Source organism: Ostrinia nubilalis, chromosome 2, assembly GCF_963855985.1.
Source record: "Ostrinia nubilalis chromosome 2, ilOstNubi1.1, whole genome shotgun sequence".
NCBI classification, from domain to species: domain Eukaryota; kingdom Metazoa; phylum Arthropoda; class Insecta; order Lepidoptera; family Crambidae; genus Ostrinia; species Ostrinia nubilalis.
The window spans coordinates 11,639,484-11,656,876 of NC_087089.1; the positions used below are offsets into that span (position 1 = coordinate 11,639,484).

Genomic DNA, 17,393 nt, shown 5'->3' on the forward strand with positions numbered 1-17,393 from the left:
TTTAACGTTTTGTTTTATTCACAGTCCACAAGCAACACGAGCGTCCGATCCAGCGGCGGTTCCTCCCCGCCGGCCTCGACCTCCGCTACGTCCCTCGATCACAACTTGTCTCTGGCGTTCTCCGCTTCGAGCTCATTCGTCGCGGCTACTTTGCGTAAGTTTTTACTTCCATTAGCATTACAAATTGAATGTTAATGTGATTTATATTGGTATTAAAATGGTTGTTATTTTTGTTATACAGCACCCAGCATTGATTCTCCAGAACCAGGACCGGCTTCGGCCTCTTCACATCAACAAGCCTCGACCACAGTGCACAGGTTTGTCTAAAAGCATTTTAACATCGGCACTGATTTATATTTTTAATCGACAGAGGAAAGTTTTTGTACTAAGGTCAGATAGCGTGTATAAACATACTTTGTTATTTTCATCATCAACAGCCCTTTACAGTCCTCTGCTGGACTCCTCTCAACTGCAGCCTCCTCCACTTTAGTTGAGGGTTTTGCCATAATCTCCACGCTTGGCAGGCCATCTGCCATCTCCATCGTTATTGTTATTTTGTAAAGGCATGAATAGAAACTGCTATTACAAAGCGCTAAACCGATCTTCAAATGTTAACTTATTGTTCGTGTATCAGGTCCGGCAGTCCCTTGCAACTAGCCGAGATGTTGAAACGCAAGCGCGCCGTGAAGCGATCCGGCGGCGCCGGCGCACGCCACGCCCGCCGCCGTGATGACGCAGCGCACGCTGCGCACCCGGCCCACGCGGCCCATGCTGCGCCCGCGCCGCACGCTCACCAGCCCGCTACGCACGGTAAGTTAGTCTAATGCGTTCACATAAGGATCACATTCCTTTGGCGATTTATTTCTTTGTTGGATTACACATACCACTACAGTCTAAATCACAGGTATCCTAGTGAAAATAAGAACGTTTTCTTAGTGATAGAAGTGAACATATGTACACCTTGTGAAGATATGTCATTTTTGATATTGCTGGTGAGATAACCTGCACTGTATCTATTTCAACATCTAACTTGTTGTATTACCTTGTCTCGGTGAATAAATAATCTTTATCTTTGAAATTAATGCGTACTTAAATATGCAATAGAAAGATGTGTCTGAGCCCTAAGAAACAAGTGAGACATTTGAGATTTCCTTTAGAGATCGAGAGACTCACTTTGCAAAATAACGTCGTCAAAAGTACATAGATTCAGCGTGGATAGGTTGCGTAAGGGCAATAGACTAGGAGTAGGACTATTGCCTACAGTTTACATCAGGGGTTTCTGTCAGGCAATTCCTCCGCTTCAAATTACTGAAACTCCGAGATGCGCAAACTCTGCAATTTACGCCCGTATTCACAATCGATGCTTGCTTAAGTGAAGTTGCAAATCGAACGCACATCATTGTATAGAGCTCTGTGATTGGTTCATGTGTCTGTCACCCTGTGCGTCGTTTAGTAGCATAAGGTCAAAAGCGCAAAATGACAAACGATTGTAAATTGTCAAAAGAGCGGAATGTCAAAAGCGCACATAGTCAAAAGCGCGGAAAGTCAAAGGCGCACAATGTCAAAAATATCATTAGTAGAATGCTTTAACGATGGTGTAGAGGGAAATGCGTGAAATACAAGCGTCCAAGCGCACCGTGAGACCGCATAGTAATGTTTGTGAATACGGGCGTTAATTTATTAATTCTCATCTACAGCTTCCAACGTCCCCGGTGCGGCCCGCTCCGGCAGCCGCGCGGGCACGGCGTCCAAGACGTCGTCTTTCCTGTCGTCGCTGAACCCGTCGCGCTGGGGCCGCGCGCCGCATGCTCATAAGGACTCGCTGCTGGCCTCCCCGCACTCCTCCGCCACGCTCAGCGTGCAGAACAAGTCAGTATTTTGAATATTTTTTATTTTAGTACAATAGTGTTTGTAGGTGGAACATATAGCTCGAGTTAAAGCTCTCGAGTGATGACCACGGACCGAAAAACGCAAAGTAGCAGGCGTGGATCGACGATCTAGGGAAGGTCGTAGAAGTACCTGGATGCAGGCAACAAAGGACCGGTCGTTATGTATATCCCTAAGGAAAGTCTTTGTCCAGGAATGAACTTCTTTTTGCAGAAAGAAACATCATTATTTTTTTTCACAATAACATTGTCATTAGCAGTACACTTGATTACGTTACGTGGCGACTACGGGTGTGTAGTCAACATTTCAGCTGACATGAAAATATTTTCAGCAGTTTAACTCCCCATTCCCAGGATTTTTGATCCCCACACTAGCGTCTTTCGAGCGTCGTCATCTTACCAGTACCTGGGCAGTATAGTCAATAAAAGACGCGACGCCAGCGTTGTCAGAGATTTGCGCAGACGCTGGCAAGAGGACAACGCTCCAATGATGCACTAGCGTCACGTAAACTTTGTGAGTTAACTAGAAGTCAATGGACGCGATGTCAGCGTTGCGTAGATCCGGCAGGGATCTGCGCAGACGCTGGCAAGACGACGACGCTCCAAAGACTCACTAGCGTCACGTAAACTACATGAATCAGCCATAAAAATAATATACCTAGTGGAATAGAGCAACAAAGAACTGAGCGACGAGATGTCACTAGCAGCAACACTGTGATAAAAAGAGATGCGAGATGCCGTCGCCGTCACTAACCCGCGCAGTATAGTCAATGGACGACGCGACGCCAGCGTTACGTAGATCCGGCAAGGATCTGTGTACTATCAGAGTAAATACAAATGAGTATCATCTTCATAGAAACGCACCGAGCGCGGTTTGTATGTGAACGCGCCAATATACATATGCGGCGCGCACGCACACACTGACAAAATTCGACGCAACCACGACTGGCTCCCCGCTAATCCCCGCTAAATTTTGTCAGTGTGTGCGTGCGCGCCGCATACGTGTTGGCGCGCTCACATACAAACCGCGCCCGTGCGTTTCTATGAAGATGACCTACTCATTTGTATTTACTCTGGTACTATCGTCACGTAAACTTTGTGAATTTGCTGATCGTCTTCTGTCTCCCAGGGAGAAGGTCCGCGAATGGATCCAGTGGACGGCGGCGCGGCTGCAGCGCGAGTGGGGCGCGCTGGGCGGCGGCGCGGGCGCGCTGGAGCAGCTGGCCGCGCTGGCCGCCGCGCTGCCGCACCCGCCGCACCACCGCGCCGCGCTCGAGCAGCTGCGCGACACGCTCACCTTGCACGACGTCTCGCCCTTCGAGGTCAGTACACCGACCATGAATACTCTACTTGTAGGCTTCGCCACCACCGCACGGGACAGACTGCCAATAGAAAGAGATGGAGGGAGATCGTGCGGATAGTTGTATCCCACGCTCACCATGCACGACGTCTCGCCCTTCGAGGTCAGTACACCGACCACGGATACACCACTTGTAGGCTTCGCCACCACCGCACCAGACAGACTGCCAATAGAAAGAGATGGAGGGAGATCGTGCGGATAGTTGTATCCCACGCTCACCATGCACGACGTCTCGCCCTTCGAGGTCAGTACACCGACCATGGATACTCTACTTGTAGGCTCCGCCACCACCGCACCAGACAGACTGCCAATAGAAAGAGATGGAGGGAGATCGTGCGGATAGTTGTATCCCACGCTCACCATGCACGACGTCTCGCCCTTCGAGGTCAGTACACCGACCACGGATACACCACTTGTAGGCTTCGCCACCACCGCACCAGACAGACTGCCAATAGAAAGAGATGGAGGGAGATCGTGCGGATAGTTGTATCCCACGCTCACCATGCACGACGTCTCGCCCTTCGAGGTCAGTACACCGACCATGGATACTCTACTTGTAGGCTCCGCCACCACCGCACCAGACAGACTGCCAATAGAAAGAGATGGAGGGAGATCGTGCGGATAGTTGTATCCCACGCTCACCATGCACGACGTCTCGCCCTTCGAGGTCAGTACACCGACCATGAATACTCTACTTGTAGGCTTCGCCACCACCGCACCGGACAGACTGCCAATAGAAGGAGATGGAAGGAGATCGTGCGGATAGTTGTATCCCACGCTCACCATGCACGACGTCTCGCCCTTCGAGGTCAGTACACCGACCATGAATACTCTACTTGTAGGCTTCGCCACCACCGCACCAGACAGACTGCCAATAGAAAGAGATGGAGGGAGATCGTGCGGATAGTTGTATCCCACGCTCACCATGCACGACGTCTCGCCCTTCGAGGTCAGTACACCGACCATGAATACTCTACTTGTAGGCTTCGCCACCACCGCACCGGACAGACTGCCAATAGAAAGAGATGGAGGGAGATCGTGCGGATAGTTGTATCCGCCTCTACAACCGATGTCAACAACGCCTCAACGTGACCACGACCGCTCTGCCAAGAGCGTACCGAATAAGAAGGCTTCGCCAAATAGAACGCGTACTTTCGCGACGTAGAGCGTTAACCTAACGTGCTATAGCGCCGAATTGTATTGGTAGAATGTAGAACCTCGTCACACTACACACACAAACAGCCCCACCCTTGTAGAAGCGGCGCTCCAGGAACTTGACCATCGCCGTAAGGTAGCATCCCTATCGGTTTTCTACAGGCTACACTTCGGAGAATGTGCGAAAGAATTACATGAATTAATTCCACCAGCCCCCTTCCATCATCGGGGAACCAGACGCAGGTTAGCGTACCATCCCTATATTGTTGACATTCCACCAGCTCGCACTAAGCGTTTCGATGACTCTTTTATAATGCGAACTGCTAGGGACTGGAATTCGTTGCCTGCTGCTGTCTTTCCCGAAAACTATAATCCGGGCCTCTTCAAGGCGAGAGTGAATAGGCACTTACAGGGCAGATATGTACCATCCTAGACTGCATCCCACTTAACATCAGGTGCGATTGTGGTCAAATACCTGCCTTGTTATGCATAAAAAAAAAAAAAAAACTATCCTAACGCTGCGGCAGAGCGTTGCGTATTGCTGGCGCCAGCGCTGTGTTTGACATGAAACTGTCCATTAACGCTAACGGTCTAACGCGTGCTAAGTACGCGTTCTGTTTGGAGAAGCCTTAACTGAAGAATGGAGCCAGGAGACACTATCGTGTCAGGGCGACAGCCACATTCATCAAAACTACTTCACTTATGCCGGCAGTAGACTATGTTACATGGGCAACATGGAAAGCATTGGGGGAGGCCTATGTTCAGCAGTGAACGTCCTATGGCTGAGATAATGAGACTATGTTAAGTACACTCTCATCCGAATTTGCTTGAGACACTGATCACTATCGTAGCGTTCTCTGAGGAGAGACCTTTTGTCAAAAAACCAACATGTCACTGAGGATGAGCGAGCTACACTCAATAGCCTCAAGCTCTCCTGCATTTACTGTTGCACCTGGGGTGTCTCGACGAGTCTATTGTCGCTATAACAGGCTTTCGTTTCGTGCTTGCGCATCACTATGAACCGTGTTCAATCGTGAGCCTGCGCACACGCTGATCTGTATAACACTATCGAACCTCCACCATTCCAGGTGAACCACTCGGGCGTACTAGGCGCCCTGCTGCAGTTCCTGACGGGCGGCGAGGAGCCCGAGGCGGGGGCGGAGCGCGAGGAGCCCGACGCGCGCGACCCCGACGACCTGGTGGCGGCCGTCGAGGCGCGCCTGCGTTTGTTCCTGCACGTCTTCGCGGATATGCCGCTCGTGCCGGAGTGAGTTGACACCTTTATGTCATGGTCGATAGCCTAGCTACAGCTTTAGGCTCGGTTGCACCATCTTACTTTAACATAAACAACGTCAATAGTTAGTCAAACTCCATACAAAAAACACCAGTTATAGTCACAGTTAAAATAAGGTGGTGCAACTCAGCCTTAAAAATTTACTTATGATATTTTTGTCGGGATTGTATTGATTCAAATAAAAGGAAACGGGCTGTAAATCTTAACTTTCTAAAATGGCTACACATTGTGAATTGAGCCGCGAAATGAATAATAGCGAAAATATTTTATGTAGTTAATAGTAAAGAAAGTGTAATTTCCTTATTTAGTAGCCATAAATATAGTCATCTACAGGGTGTTTCAAAAAAAACCCTAATAACTGAAGGGTGTTTAATAAACGTCTATAAAGAGTCCCTTGTTAATTTCTTACAATCATAGCGACATATTCTAATTTCGGGTAAATTTATGTAAAATAAAAATATCGATTATAAAAATTCCCATCACTAATTTGGGTTCATTGTCCTACCAGGAGTGACCAGGGGTGACCAGGAGCAACTTTCTATGTTCACGCCCCCGGCCACGCCTCATAAAACATTCTGTGCGCCTAGTATTACTAGGTATTATTTAATACCTACGCCGGAGAAAAAAATTACACGCACGTCGTTAACAAAACAACAAGCATTCAAAATTATGGTTCACGGATGATGATGACGTGACCGTCATCCCATCACCCGTCATCACCCGTGACGACACGGGCGTCCACTAGAACCCGATCGATGAAGAGCCCGTAAAATGGAGACGTGTCACCATATCAAGGTAACACTGATACGACGGAAGCCGTCGCTGGTCAGCCGCCGGTCTACCTTCGATAAACTGTTCCCGATAAAGTTCACGGGCTTGAACTAAATTTCCATCAGCTGGACCCACACACAACATCATCTCATAATATTCGGAATTAGAAAACATTGCCATTGTAGCAAAACAACACAAAACACAAAGCTTTCGAAAGTAGTTAAACGATAGGAAAACACACCGATCACGCACGAAGCATATGAACGACTAAATCAAAGAAGAGCCGACGGCCGGTGTCGCGATCTTTCGGCGCTTCTGCACAGTGCAAAGTGGTGCGAACGGGATCGTGCCACATGCCAAATTTTTGCAACTTCTTATTATGACAATGCAACATTTCGAATGATTTTAGTACGCTAATTTTTATTTCGCAGGTAAAGGAATGTCGCAATGTCGTTTATGTACCTACTTTGTCTACCAAGTTACGTCTCATTTTAAAATAGAAGAAATGTTATTGAATTCTCAGATTTATTTTCATATCAACATTCTAAAGCGTCCCTTAATAATTTTCACTTTTACAAAAGCAGCCTAAGACTGATTTACACGTACTAAGTAGTTAAGTAGGTAACTAAATTTTAACTTAATTTTAAGTCTATGTCCAAATGTCTCATAATTAGTGTGAAACTGCTTGTCAAAAGGTGTCAAGTGACAAGCCCCACCCACCAACATACCCGAAAAAATAATATTGTAAAATTTAGTTACCTACTTAACATAACAATCCTAAACGTGTTTACACGGGAACATTAATTGCATCTCTGTTAATAATAAACAGTCCTCTTAACTTACTGCAACATCAGAAACATGACTGTTCTACAAATAATGTAAAACCAGAATCAGCTATCTTTTTAAATCTATGATCTGCATTCCGAAAACAGATGAGTGAGATGAGCAATTCAAATAGTTGTGCTTTTTTGTGCTATTTTTGATTTATTTTGTTTGAAAAAGAGATAATTAATAAATTTAACAAAACATTGAGTGACAAGTAAATAATAGGCTCGGCGAGTTAAGGAACAAAGGTCACCTTCTCTTTGACTGAGCCTCAATGTTTAGGCGTTCTGATATCAGTGTCAATAACGCGCACCTACTTATTATTTCTCCCATACCTTTATTCAGCCGCCTTGTTTAGTTTAAGCATATTAAAGTAATATCATCCCGTGATTATGTTCTAGCATTACCTTTGTAATAAGTTTACGTTTACAGCAAGAGTTTGCTGAGTTAGAATTACATACACAATCTTAAGAGTATTTGTACCACCAAAAGTTTAACATACAAAAGGCATGTTTAAAATTAGTTGTGAATAAAAAAATATTGTTGGTCCGGAATAAGTACGCAATGCATATTTCGGCCCATTGTGTACCAGGCGCCACCAGGCGCGCAGCGCTGCGCACGAGTTAGCCGTTAGATGGGGCGGGGGGTGGTGTTCCCGAGCGTCTGCCCACTAATGAGGTTGCCAACATTTTCTTTGGGTATTATTTTAATATTTCATTGATTTTTAAGATTTTAAGTTTAAAAGTACGAGGCGATTTTGAAATTTATTAAAGAAAGGTTTATGAGTAAATAAAAACATATTTTTTAAATGAATAGTTAAACATTTGGCCGCGATCTCACCTGATGGTAAGTTAGTATTACCATTGACTAGGCATTTATGTGTTTTGAAATAATGATTATGGATGTGAGTAGTTAATGTTTTTCGATTTTTCTGATACGACAAATTTTATCGAATGGAGGGAAAAACTTACACGGAGTTGTACGATACGATGCTTCATACGAACTTAAAATTTCACTTTTGGGATAATTGAAAAATGTAGTAAGGCGCCCCACTCTCCCCCGCGAACGCGCGGGTTTAAAAGGTGCCAACCGTTACTATGCAAATGTGCAAACTCAAAACAAGCCACCAAAAAAAATTCTAAGTAAAAATGTTTACAATCACTGTCAATTAGGGTTTCGTAAAAGAAACTGAAAACCCAAAATGCTTAAGCTCAAGCACTGATGTTTCCCTAGTACTTTTGCTTCCGCGTTGGCCTTTCTTTGAGCGCTTGCCTTACTAAATAAAATGTTTGTCAAAATGTACGTTTTTTGTTGTTGTTGTTATTATTATTATTTTAGAATTGTTTTAAATTCTCAGCATTTTTTAAATGCCGCTATTAATGTTATTATTATTGGCAAATTATTACAAAATAATAATAATGGTACAGATGCGTTCACATCAACTTTTTGCTGCTTAAATAGGAGCCATTTTGCAAGGATTTTGTAAAATATGATGTGAACGCCTCTGTATCCAATGACATAAAACTAAGGCCTCATACGTTGTGCGACGTACTGAGTTCAAACATTGGCATTGTGTGTGCATGAGTGCTTTTACGGAAAAGCGATTTAAGACGCGTATTCTTGAAATGGAACGTTATTTGCAGCCGAATCCTGCGGATGGCTTCGATGCGTCTCACACGGCGTTTATTGTTGCGGGATTCACCGCGCGAAGAGAGGCTGGCACCACCACTTCACCCGTCTCGCATCAATATTTTTTGTGTTTATGCGTGCGATAATAAGTACCGCATCACGCGCTGCGGCTCCGTAATTATGAGGCCTTATTGGTGCTTATGGTGAACTTACAAACTGGTTACTAAATGCTTATTTTTATACGGAACACAATTCAATCTTACTCCTGGTGGTACCAGGAAGGGTACTAGGAGTAAGCTAAAGATGGGCGGAAATGCAATTTCAAAGATTAAATAATAACAGAATTCGACTGAAGGTACGGTAACGTAACCTACCTGGAATTTCACGGATTTTTTTTATTTTTTTTCTGTTGTCTAAGAATGTTTGAAAACTATCATTAGTAGTGATGTTGCTATCGGAAAAAGTTATTTACTTACGATTTTTTTTCCATCAAGTGGCCTGATTTCGATAGATGAAGTTTTCACAAAATTTTTCAAATGTACGTACCCATGTAAAGTTTTAGTGAGTACCTATTTAAAATGTTTATTTAACGAACAAACATGCTTTTAACACATCGATAAAGGAAGTAGGCAAAAAATGCGGCTAATTGACATTCTGAAAAATACAAAGTCTATGATTTGCGTTCGATGAACCCCGCTGCAGCTGATCGAAAGTGAGGGAATTCATATCGATATTTTTGGAAACTTTCGATGTACGTTATTTCCAAAACCGTTCAAGATATGACAATAGGAACAACGGCTTCTATTTCAGATTGTTTCAGTTTCTGTGCCCTTTCAGGCTTTAGGGGGTATTTTGAAACACCCTGTATAGTTAAAGACCCCACATTAGCGTCTTTTGAGTTTCGAGTAACGCAACTCCCTTACCCCGCTGTTACTTTGTCCGAAAAAACGTTGCGTTGGCGCCGCGCATACGTGACAAAATTTATGGGGCGCTGGCAAGATGACGCGCTCGAAAGACGCTAGTGGCTCCTCCTGAAGACGTTTCTTACATCTTTTCCACATGCCAAGCAAGGTTCCATTATTTATGTGTTAATATTTCCCCAGCACCGAATGGGAGGAGAACGAAGGCTTCCTAGCCAACATGGGCGGCGGCGCGATGGGCGCGCTCGTGGCCAAAGTCAACGCGTGCGTGTCGCACCTGGAGCAGTTCCCCGTGCGCGTGCACGACCTGCCCGCGCGTCCCGCCACCTCCGCGCTCAAGTTCTTCAACACGCACCAGCTCATGGTAAGTGCCAGTAGGAATCTACCAACGCCCACCACTCCTTACCACTTAGATCGAAAGTTGCTGATGACAGCAGCCAACGCCAGCTATGAAGCTGGTCGGGGTCCTAAATGAGGGCAAGTCACATTACGAAACAAGTATTCGTTCAAAAACACATCAAAAGATACTAGTATAATGCTGCATTTACACTGCGCGGTAATTAGCCAAGTCAAGTCAAAAAAACAGGGGTGGGGATGAAAAATGAATGAATTTCATCCCCACTCCTCTGTTTTTTTGACTTGACTCGGCTAATTTCCGCATAGTGTAAATCCGCCATAACAAAACATTCATAAATACACAAAATTAGACATGTCTAGCGCTCGCCGTGGTCGTGGACGGATTGTCGATAAGGTCGGCTTTAGCATAACCCTAGAACCGACCAATAGCAGGGCGAGCCCGTACATTTTGAAAAAGCAGCAGCAAGCAATCGCTGAACGCAGCTCCGAGCGTGTATAAAAATCCATAAAGCATTTTTGTTAGATGCCTAAAAGGATGCAAGCTTCCTTTTATATCATTAATATTGTTTATTTCTTTTCAGTGTGATCTCAAACGTCATCCCACTTGCACCAACCTGAAACAATGGAAGGGCGGTGTAGTTCGGATAGACCCCTTAGCTTTAGTCCAAGCCATTGAAAGGTGAGTTAATATTATTTTACTTATTAGTTCTTTGGTTACTTTTATGATTTTAAGCAAATATTTTCTGGAACTCTCTTCTCTGTAAAATTTTAGGGTGCATAATTCATCATCATCATCTAATCTCCGCTGCAGAATGTCGAACTCTAAAAGTTTTCCAAAAACAAATGGAAGATTTGGCCTACACTACCCACGTTTGCCAGACTTTTTAGGAAGTTTTTAGTCGCCTCTTACAACTTCAACGTCATAATTCGAAATAATTAAGTCTTTGTTTACTCTTCCAGATATCTAGCACAACGCGGCTACGCGAGCACGCGGCAGCGCGACGGGTCGGCTTCGGGCGCGCACTCGGACGACGACGCCGCCTCCGACGACGACGTCGACGACTCGCTCGCCACGCCGCCGCACCACCACCCCACAGAGTACGTACACAATAATAGACAATGCAATATAACCATAGATTGGGACCCATAAACAATTAATATAAACAACACATTCAAGTTAAAATATCGAATAAAATAGCTACCTTGCTCTTGTTAAATGCCTGCAAGCAAAATAGAAAGCACATGTCAGTCTGACTTCGCAAGACGTCAGCTGCTTGTATTGATGGCTTCAACTCTCGTTGCGCGACCTATACGGACTATAATAACCCATATTTCCAAGGTCATTCACGCCATTCTGTCTCTCTCTCTCTCCCGCGCTTTCCCTCTCTCTCACCTTTTTTGTAATAAAATTATTGTTTTCTAGCTCTGAACACAAACTGGAGTTCCTAATCGGCGACACGGTGCTGCCATACAATATGACAGTGTACCAGGCCGTGCGGCAGTTCGGCGAACAGAACGATGCTGACACTGACACAGAGACGCCACTGGGTATGTATCTTATAGTCCGTTGCATTATTGACTCAATCTATTTCATAACGTCTATATTAGGTGAGATGCAGACCAAGAGCTTCCTGGTTTTGGATAAAAAAATTCTCGTGTCAAATAGAATATTATCTGAATTATTTACAGTTTGCCATATAATTTTGCATAATATCTCGTAACTGGTTTAGAAAAAAGAGTTTTGGCCTTATTCGTCCTGTATATCACTTACAAAACAATACAATGTAGCATTCTACTGGTGAAAGATTTTGCCAAATATGATTAATATTTCCACAGATTACTTGCTACAGATAAACTTTACTTGTTTGTAAATAAGAGTAGATTAAAGAGTCGATATCTAACCCCCAATATTCTTACAGCAAACGCGGGCATCTGGATCCAGACGCACACGATCTACTACCGCGCGGTGGAGGCGGGCGAGCCGCCGCGCTCCGACGCCGCCGCCAGCCGCAAGGGCAAAGGACAGCCTACGAAGCTGTCATCCCGCCGGAAACCTGACATGCTGTGGAATGGTATGCCTTATTTTGTTTAGCTTTGAAGTCAATGCATTTTACATGTGTTGTTTTTATTCTAGAAAATAAAACTACTCTTATGAGCTTGATTCCCACATAGGATAACGAGTGCATTTTAGAGCCTACTGGTTACTAGTTAGATTAGAATTAAGGTGTATTGTCAAGAAATAAATAAGATTCTGTTTCAGAGGATAATGTTTATCTGTCAGTCCGATGAAGTGATTCCAATTCCCAAGATTCGCCTACTTCATGGATGTCTTATATTTTTATGCATTTTAAAACATTCGTGTAGCATTTGCATCTCTTTCATCACCCCTTATCTATACTAATATTATAAATGCGAAAATAACTCTGTCTGTCTGTATGTCTGTCTCTCTTTCACGCTTAAACCACTGAACCGATTTTGATGAAATTTGGCATAGAGATAGTTTGAGTCCCGGGAAAGGACATAGGATAGTTTTTATCCTGGTTTTTGAAACAGGGACGCGCGCGATAAAGTTTTTCTGTGACAGACAAATTTCCACGCGGGCGAAGCCGCGGGCGGAAAGCTAGTTTTTAATAAATAACTAATTCGCTGTGATGCGAGATTGCAGCATAAAACAGTTGTTTTCGAATAAAGTAGGCTTCCCTCTGCTCTCTAGAAGGCATATCCAATAGTGGAGAAACGTCATGCAATTTGTTCGCTCGTCATTTGTTAACGATCACATCTAATCCACAGAGGGTGTGGTCCCTTCACGCGACTCGCCGCTAGTGGTGATCCTGCGCTCGCCGGTCGTCAGCGGCGGCGGCGGCGAGCTTCGCGATGCTTCGCTGCCAGCGCTGGGCGTGCTGCGCGCACTGCACGCGCTGTCGCGGCACTGGCACACGCTGTACCGCGCCGTGTGCCTGCCAGACCCGAGGCCTCTTGTGCCCAACGCGGAGTTCATCAATGCCAAGGTTTGTAAACCGCCCAAAGACCTGACTTTTTTACATAATAGCAAAATTCCAAAAAAAGCCTGTCGATAAATTCCTCAACTCTTGGTACTATTTCCATCTCGATCCTCCCAAAATCCTCGGAGCTATGGCCAAAAATACGTCTCAGGCATCTAATAAGCATTTTCAATGGTAATATACGTCTTATGTAGTTGGAATATTTTGCTGTTTTGCTACAAAACAGTGCTATTTATTTATTTTATTTAAGGCACAGCTTATTTCAATGTTGCACTTGTTCACAGTAATTCTCAATTTTAATAGTGACTGTTTGGTTTTTCTTTCAGCTCGCTGCCAAAGCTAACCGTCAACTCCAAGATCCACTTGTGATCATGACTGGAAATCTTCCTCCATGGCTGAAGAAAATCGCATATGCTTGGTGAGTTATGAAGTTTGCTAACTGGCGACATTACATCTTTATGCTAGGCTTGTCCATCGCTATACAACTCTATGGGAGAGCGTTTTGACACCTTATGAATTACCCAATTTACCAATACTATTATTTACTGCTTGTCTACTATACTTAATAAATAATAAATAATCCTTGGACATTTTACACTGCGCTTCTAGTCCCAAACTAAGCAAAGCTTGTACTATGGGTACTAGACAACGGATATAAACATACTTAAATACTTTTTTTTTTTGTAAATACACTTACTTACTTACGAGCAAAAGTATGGAATCACCATCTTGTGTTTTGTTCCCAACGATCTGAAGAACTCAATGACTATTTATGCATCTATGGTATCAAGTTAAAGTTTGTAATGTAACCTTTAAACTGGTACCATTTTTAATTTAATCTTCATAGTCGTTTAGCTACAAAGATTACTCAAAACGAATGGGGTGATTCCATACTTTTGCTCGCGAGTGTAGTTTACACAGAAATCTTTAGTGTTAGTTAATAGCATCAATAGAAGCATTCGATGCTAATATTAAATTTATTCCCCAGCCCGTTCGTGTTCCCATTCGAGTGCCGTCACCTGCTGTTCTACGTGGTGTCCTTCGACCGCGACCGCGCGCTCCAACGGCTGCTGGAAGCGGGCGGCGAGCGCGGCGCGGCGGGCGGCGCGGACGCCGAGCGAGTAGCGCCGCGCCTCGACCGTCGCAAGCGCACCGTGCAGCGACACAACGTGCTTCGACAGGCTGAACACGTTATGCATGAGTTCGCGCACTCCAAGGTACGTGATGGTGGAACGCTGTTATAAATGTTTACTTTACTGACGTGTGATGTCGACGCCGATCGCCGCAAGCGCACCGTGCAACGACACAACGTGCTGCGTCGAAGGTACGTGTTATAGTCGTCTCGACCGCTATCTCGCGCGCTCCAACGACTGTTGGAAGCCGGCGGCGAGCGCGGCGCGGCGGGCGGCGCGGACGCCGAGCGGGTAGCACCGCGTTTGGATCGCCGCAAGCGCACTGTACAGCGACACAACGTGCTGCGACAGGCTGAACACGTTATGCACGAGTTCGCGCACTCTAAGGTATGTGTTATAGTTCTCGATCGCCGCAAGCGCACTGTGCAGCATGTTATGCAAGAGTTCGCGCACTCCAAGGTTGGTTTCTATATAGCTACTGCTTGTTAAAACCCTCCAAACTTCAGGACTTATACCACCGGTGCAACTCCTGTATAGTCAGGACCTTTGGTTTCTAATAAAACCCAACCAGTATGCTAATATACATTAATAAGCCTTGATCCTCAAGTCAATGTGCAGTGTTAGCAATGTTAACGTCAAAAAAAGTTCATAAAACGTTCAATCAATTTCAGGCTCTACTGGAGATCCAATATGAGAACGAGGTCGGCACCGGCCTCGGCCCGACCCTCGAGTTCTACGCGTTGGTGTCGCAAGAGATGCAGCGCGCTGACCTGGACGTGTGGCACGGCAGCGAGAACTTCAAGCAGAAGGCCACGTCGTTCGGCGGCGAAATCGTCAAGAGCCAGCCGCCGGTGGTCAGCGACCGCGCCGCCGACGCCGCCGCGCGCCTCGCCTCCTCCGTGCGGGACGCGCTCAGCCTGGACGAGGAGCGCGCGCCCGAGCCCTCCGACCTGGGTGCGTGTTCTACCATTCTAACGCAGCAGAACATCGAGCAGAATCTAGCCAGCAGCGATTGATCACTGTTCGGTTGGCGAATTGTGATGCACATCCCTGAAAATAAGAAATGATCTTCCAAAACAGGGTTTTCATCTGAAGATCACAAAACCTTAGAAGAGCGCAAAAAGTCTTAAAAGGGGTTACAATAATTTTGAAAGTTTGATTTTATAAGGGAGAGCCCCTATCGGGGCGCCTGTCAAAATATATTTCATAATTCGGAAGTCACTGCATAAAAAACAATGCGCAAGATATCCCAAAATGTACTTTTGAATCTAACTACTATTTCGTTTCGACTAGTAACGTAGTTATCACATTACTATTGCAACCAGCTTAGCGATTTACTCATAAAAAATCAGCTCAAATACATCTCGCTATAACCAACCGTTTTCCCCAACAGAAAAAGAGACATCGATCCCGTCTCCCGCTCCAGACGCGACGTACGTGTCGTGGCCGTGCGGTTTGTTCCCGCAGGCGGTGGGACGCAACGTGCGCGCCTCGCACCTGTCGCGCGTCAAGGCCAAGTTCCGCTTCCTCGGCAAGTTCATGGCCAAGGCTGTCATGGACTCACGGATGGTGAGTTTCTTCTTCTTCTTCTTCTTATTCGTTACGCTCTTGGCAGAGCGGTCGTGGTCACGTTGAGGCGTTGTACACATCGGTTGTAGAGGCGGATTCAACTCTCCGCACGATCTCCCTCCATCTCTCTCTATTGGTAGACTGTCTGGTGCAGTCACATAAGCCGTCTCCCACTGCTGCTTTCACTTGGTCGGTCCAGCGCATTGGTGACCTGCCACGCGATCGGGTTCCTTCGACTTTTCCCTGGACGACCAGTCGTCCGCTGGTGAGTTTGGCTCCCCGCTAATCCACGCTAAATTTTGTCAGTGTGTGCGTGCGCGCCGCATACGTATTGGCGTGCTCACATACAAACCGCGCTCGGTGCGTTTCTATGAAGATAACCTACTCATTTGTATTTACTCTGGTTTGGCTGCTACTTCTTTTGTTATTCGGAGTTTTTTTAGGGGGCCTTCAAATTAGACGCGCGAAGACAGTGGCAGCATTGTGGCGAGCTTGAAGCTTGCTGCACCACTCATAGTTTTCATACAGTTTTAGATGCGCTGTTGCATCGCCACTACCAAATTGACAGTGTGATAAAGACGTGCGGCTATATGAAAAGTATGAAAACTAATAGTGGCGCTGAAAGAGCGGCACAGTGGCGTTACTGCAGCGCTACTTTATGCGTCTAATTTGAAGACGCACTTAGGGTTCAGGGGCACATGATGTTGCTACTGGGGAGACAGTGTGCGCAAGAGTCGATTTTTGTCATGAAACATTTTGTTATAAAACTAGTGATGATCTTTTTAGAGGGTCATATCACAGAATAATAATAAGTACTACGTACAGAAGTTTTACTTCGCGAAGGTATTTAAAAAAATATATGCTCAATGTCATTAACAATATGGTGTAATTTAGCCTGTCTCAAGAGTCAAGCATCATTTTGTTGACAAACGTCAGTGATCGGCACTGCGCCGAAGCTATAGGGCTGACTTCGGTAAAATGATGTGACGTGAGGTGCCAAACTGCGGAAAATGGCGGAGGAAATACATGATTTAGCACGAATTATCATGAATAATATTAACTACTTATTTACCTCTCAGTGTCTTGAGGCAACTTAAAAAAGGACATTCGTGTCGCTTAACTTCAAACTCGGATAAATCCAATTCTAAGATTTTTTGAGATTTTGGTGTCAAATCAAAGAGAAAAAAAAATATGTTTTAAACATTTTTATCAGTCGTGTATAAATCAGCGTGGTTCTTGAGAAATAAGCCGTTAAAGTCGTAATATTTTATCTAAGAGAGATAGATCCATGAGACATTTTTTTTCAAACGTAGCTAAGTCCATGAGAGCCAATCAGGTAATTGCGTTTCTTCAACATAGCCGCCAGTTGACGAAAACTCAGCGACCAGTGGCACCATGCGCTCCCGCTTTTAATTGTTTATTTGCGATATTCAGACAGTTCCCATGGATAACTATATTAAAATTGTGTCACCAACTAAAGCCCGCAAGCGGC

At 45.1% G+C, this 17,393-nt stretch overlaps 1 protein-coding gene across 1 annotated transcript in view; it reads left to right on the forward strand.

Moving 5' to 3' along the window:
- The window catches only part of LOC135078706 (E3 ubiquitin-protein ligase TRIP12), a 68,409-nt gene that overhangs the window by 36,816 nt on the left and 14,200 nt on the right, over positions 1-17,393 (forward strand). The window contains exons 23-38 of the mRNA XM_063973257.1: positions 25-154; positions 242-317; positions 635-810; positions 1,698-1,869; positions 3,016-3,208; positions 5,490-5,668; positions 10,024-10,204; positions 10,779-10,876; positions 11,158-11,295; positions 11,621-11,745; positions 12,117-12,269; positions 12,988-13,205; positions 13,526-13,617; positions 14,188-14,416; positions 15,004-15,286; positions 15,726-15,901. Of these exons, the coding sequence (XP_063829327.1) occupies positions 25-154; positions 242-317; positions 635-810; positions 1,698-1,869; positions 3,016-3,208; positions 5,490-5,668; positions 10,024-10,204; positions 10,779-10,876; positions 11,158-11,295; positions 11,621-11,745; positions 12,117-12,269; positions 12,988-13,205; positions 13,526-13,617; positions 14,188-14,416; positions 15,004-15,286; positions 15,726-15,901 (2,619 nt within the window). The remainder of the gene's footprint in view (positions 1-24; positions 155-241; positions 318-634; positions 811-1,697; positions 1,870-3,015; positions 3,209-5,489; positions 5,669-10,023; positions 10,205-10,778; positions 10,877-11,157; positions 11,296-11,620; positions 11,746-12,116; positions 12,270-12,987; positions 13,206-13,525; positions 13,618-14,187; positions 14,417-15,003; positions 15,287-15,725; positions 15,902-17,393) is intronic.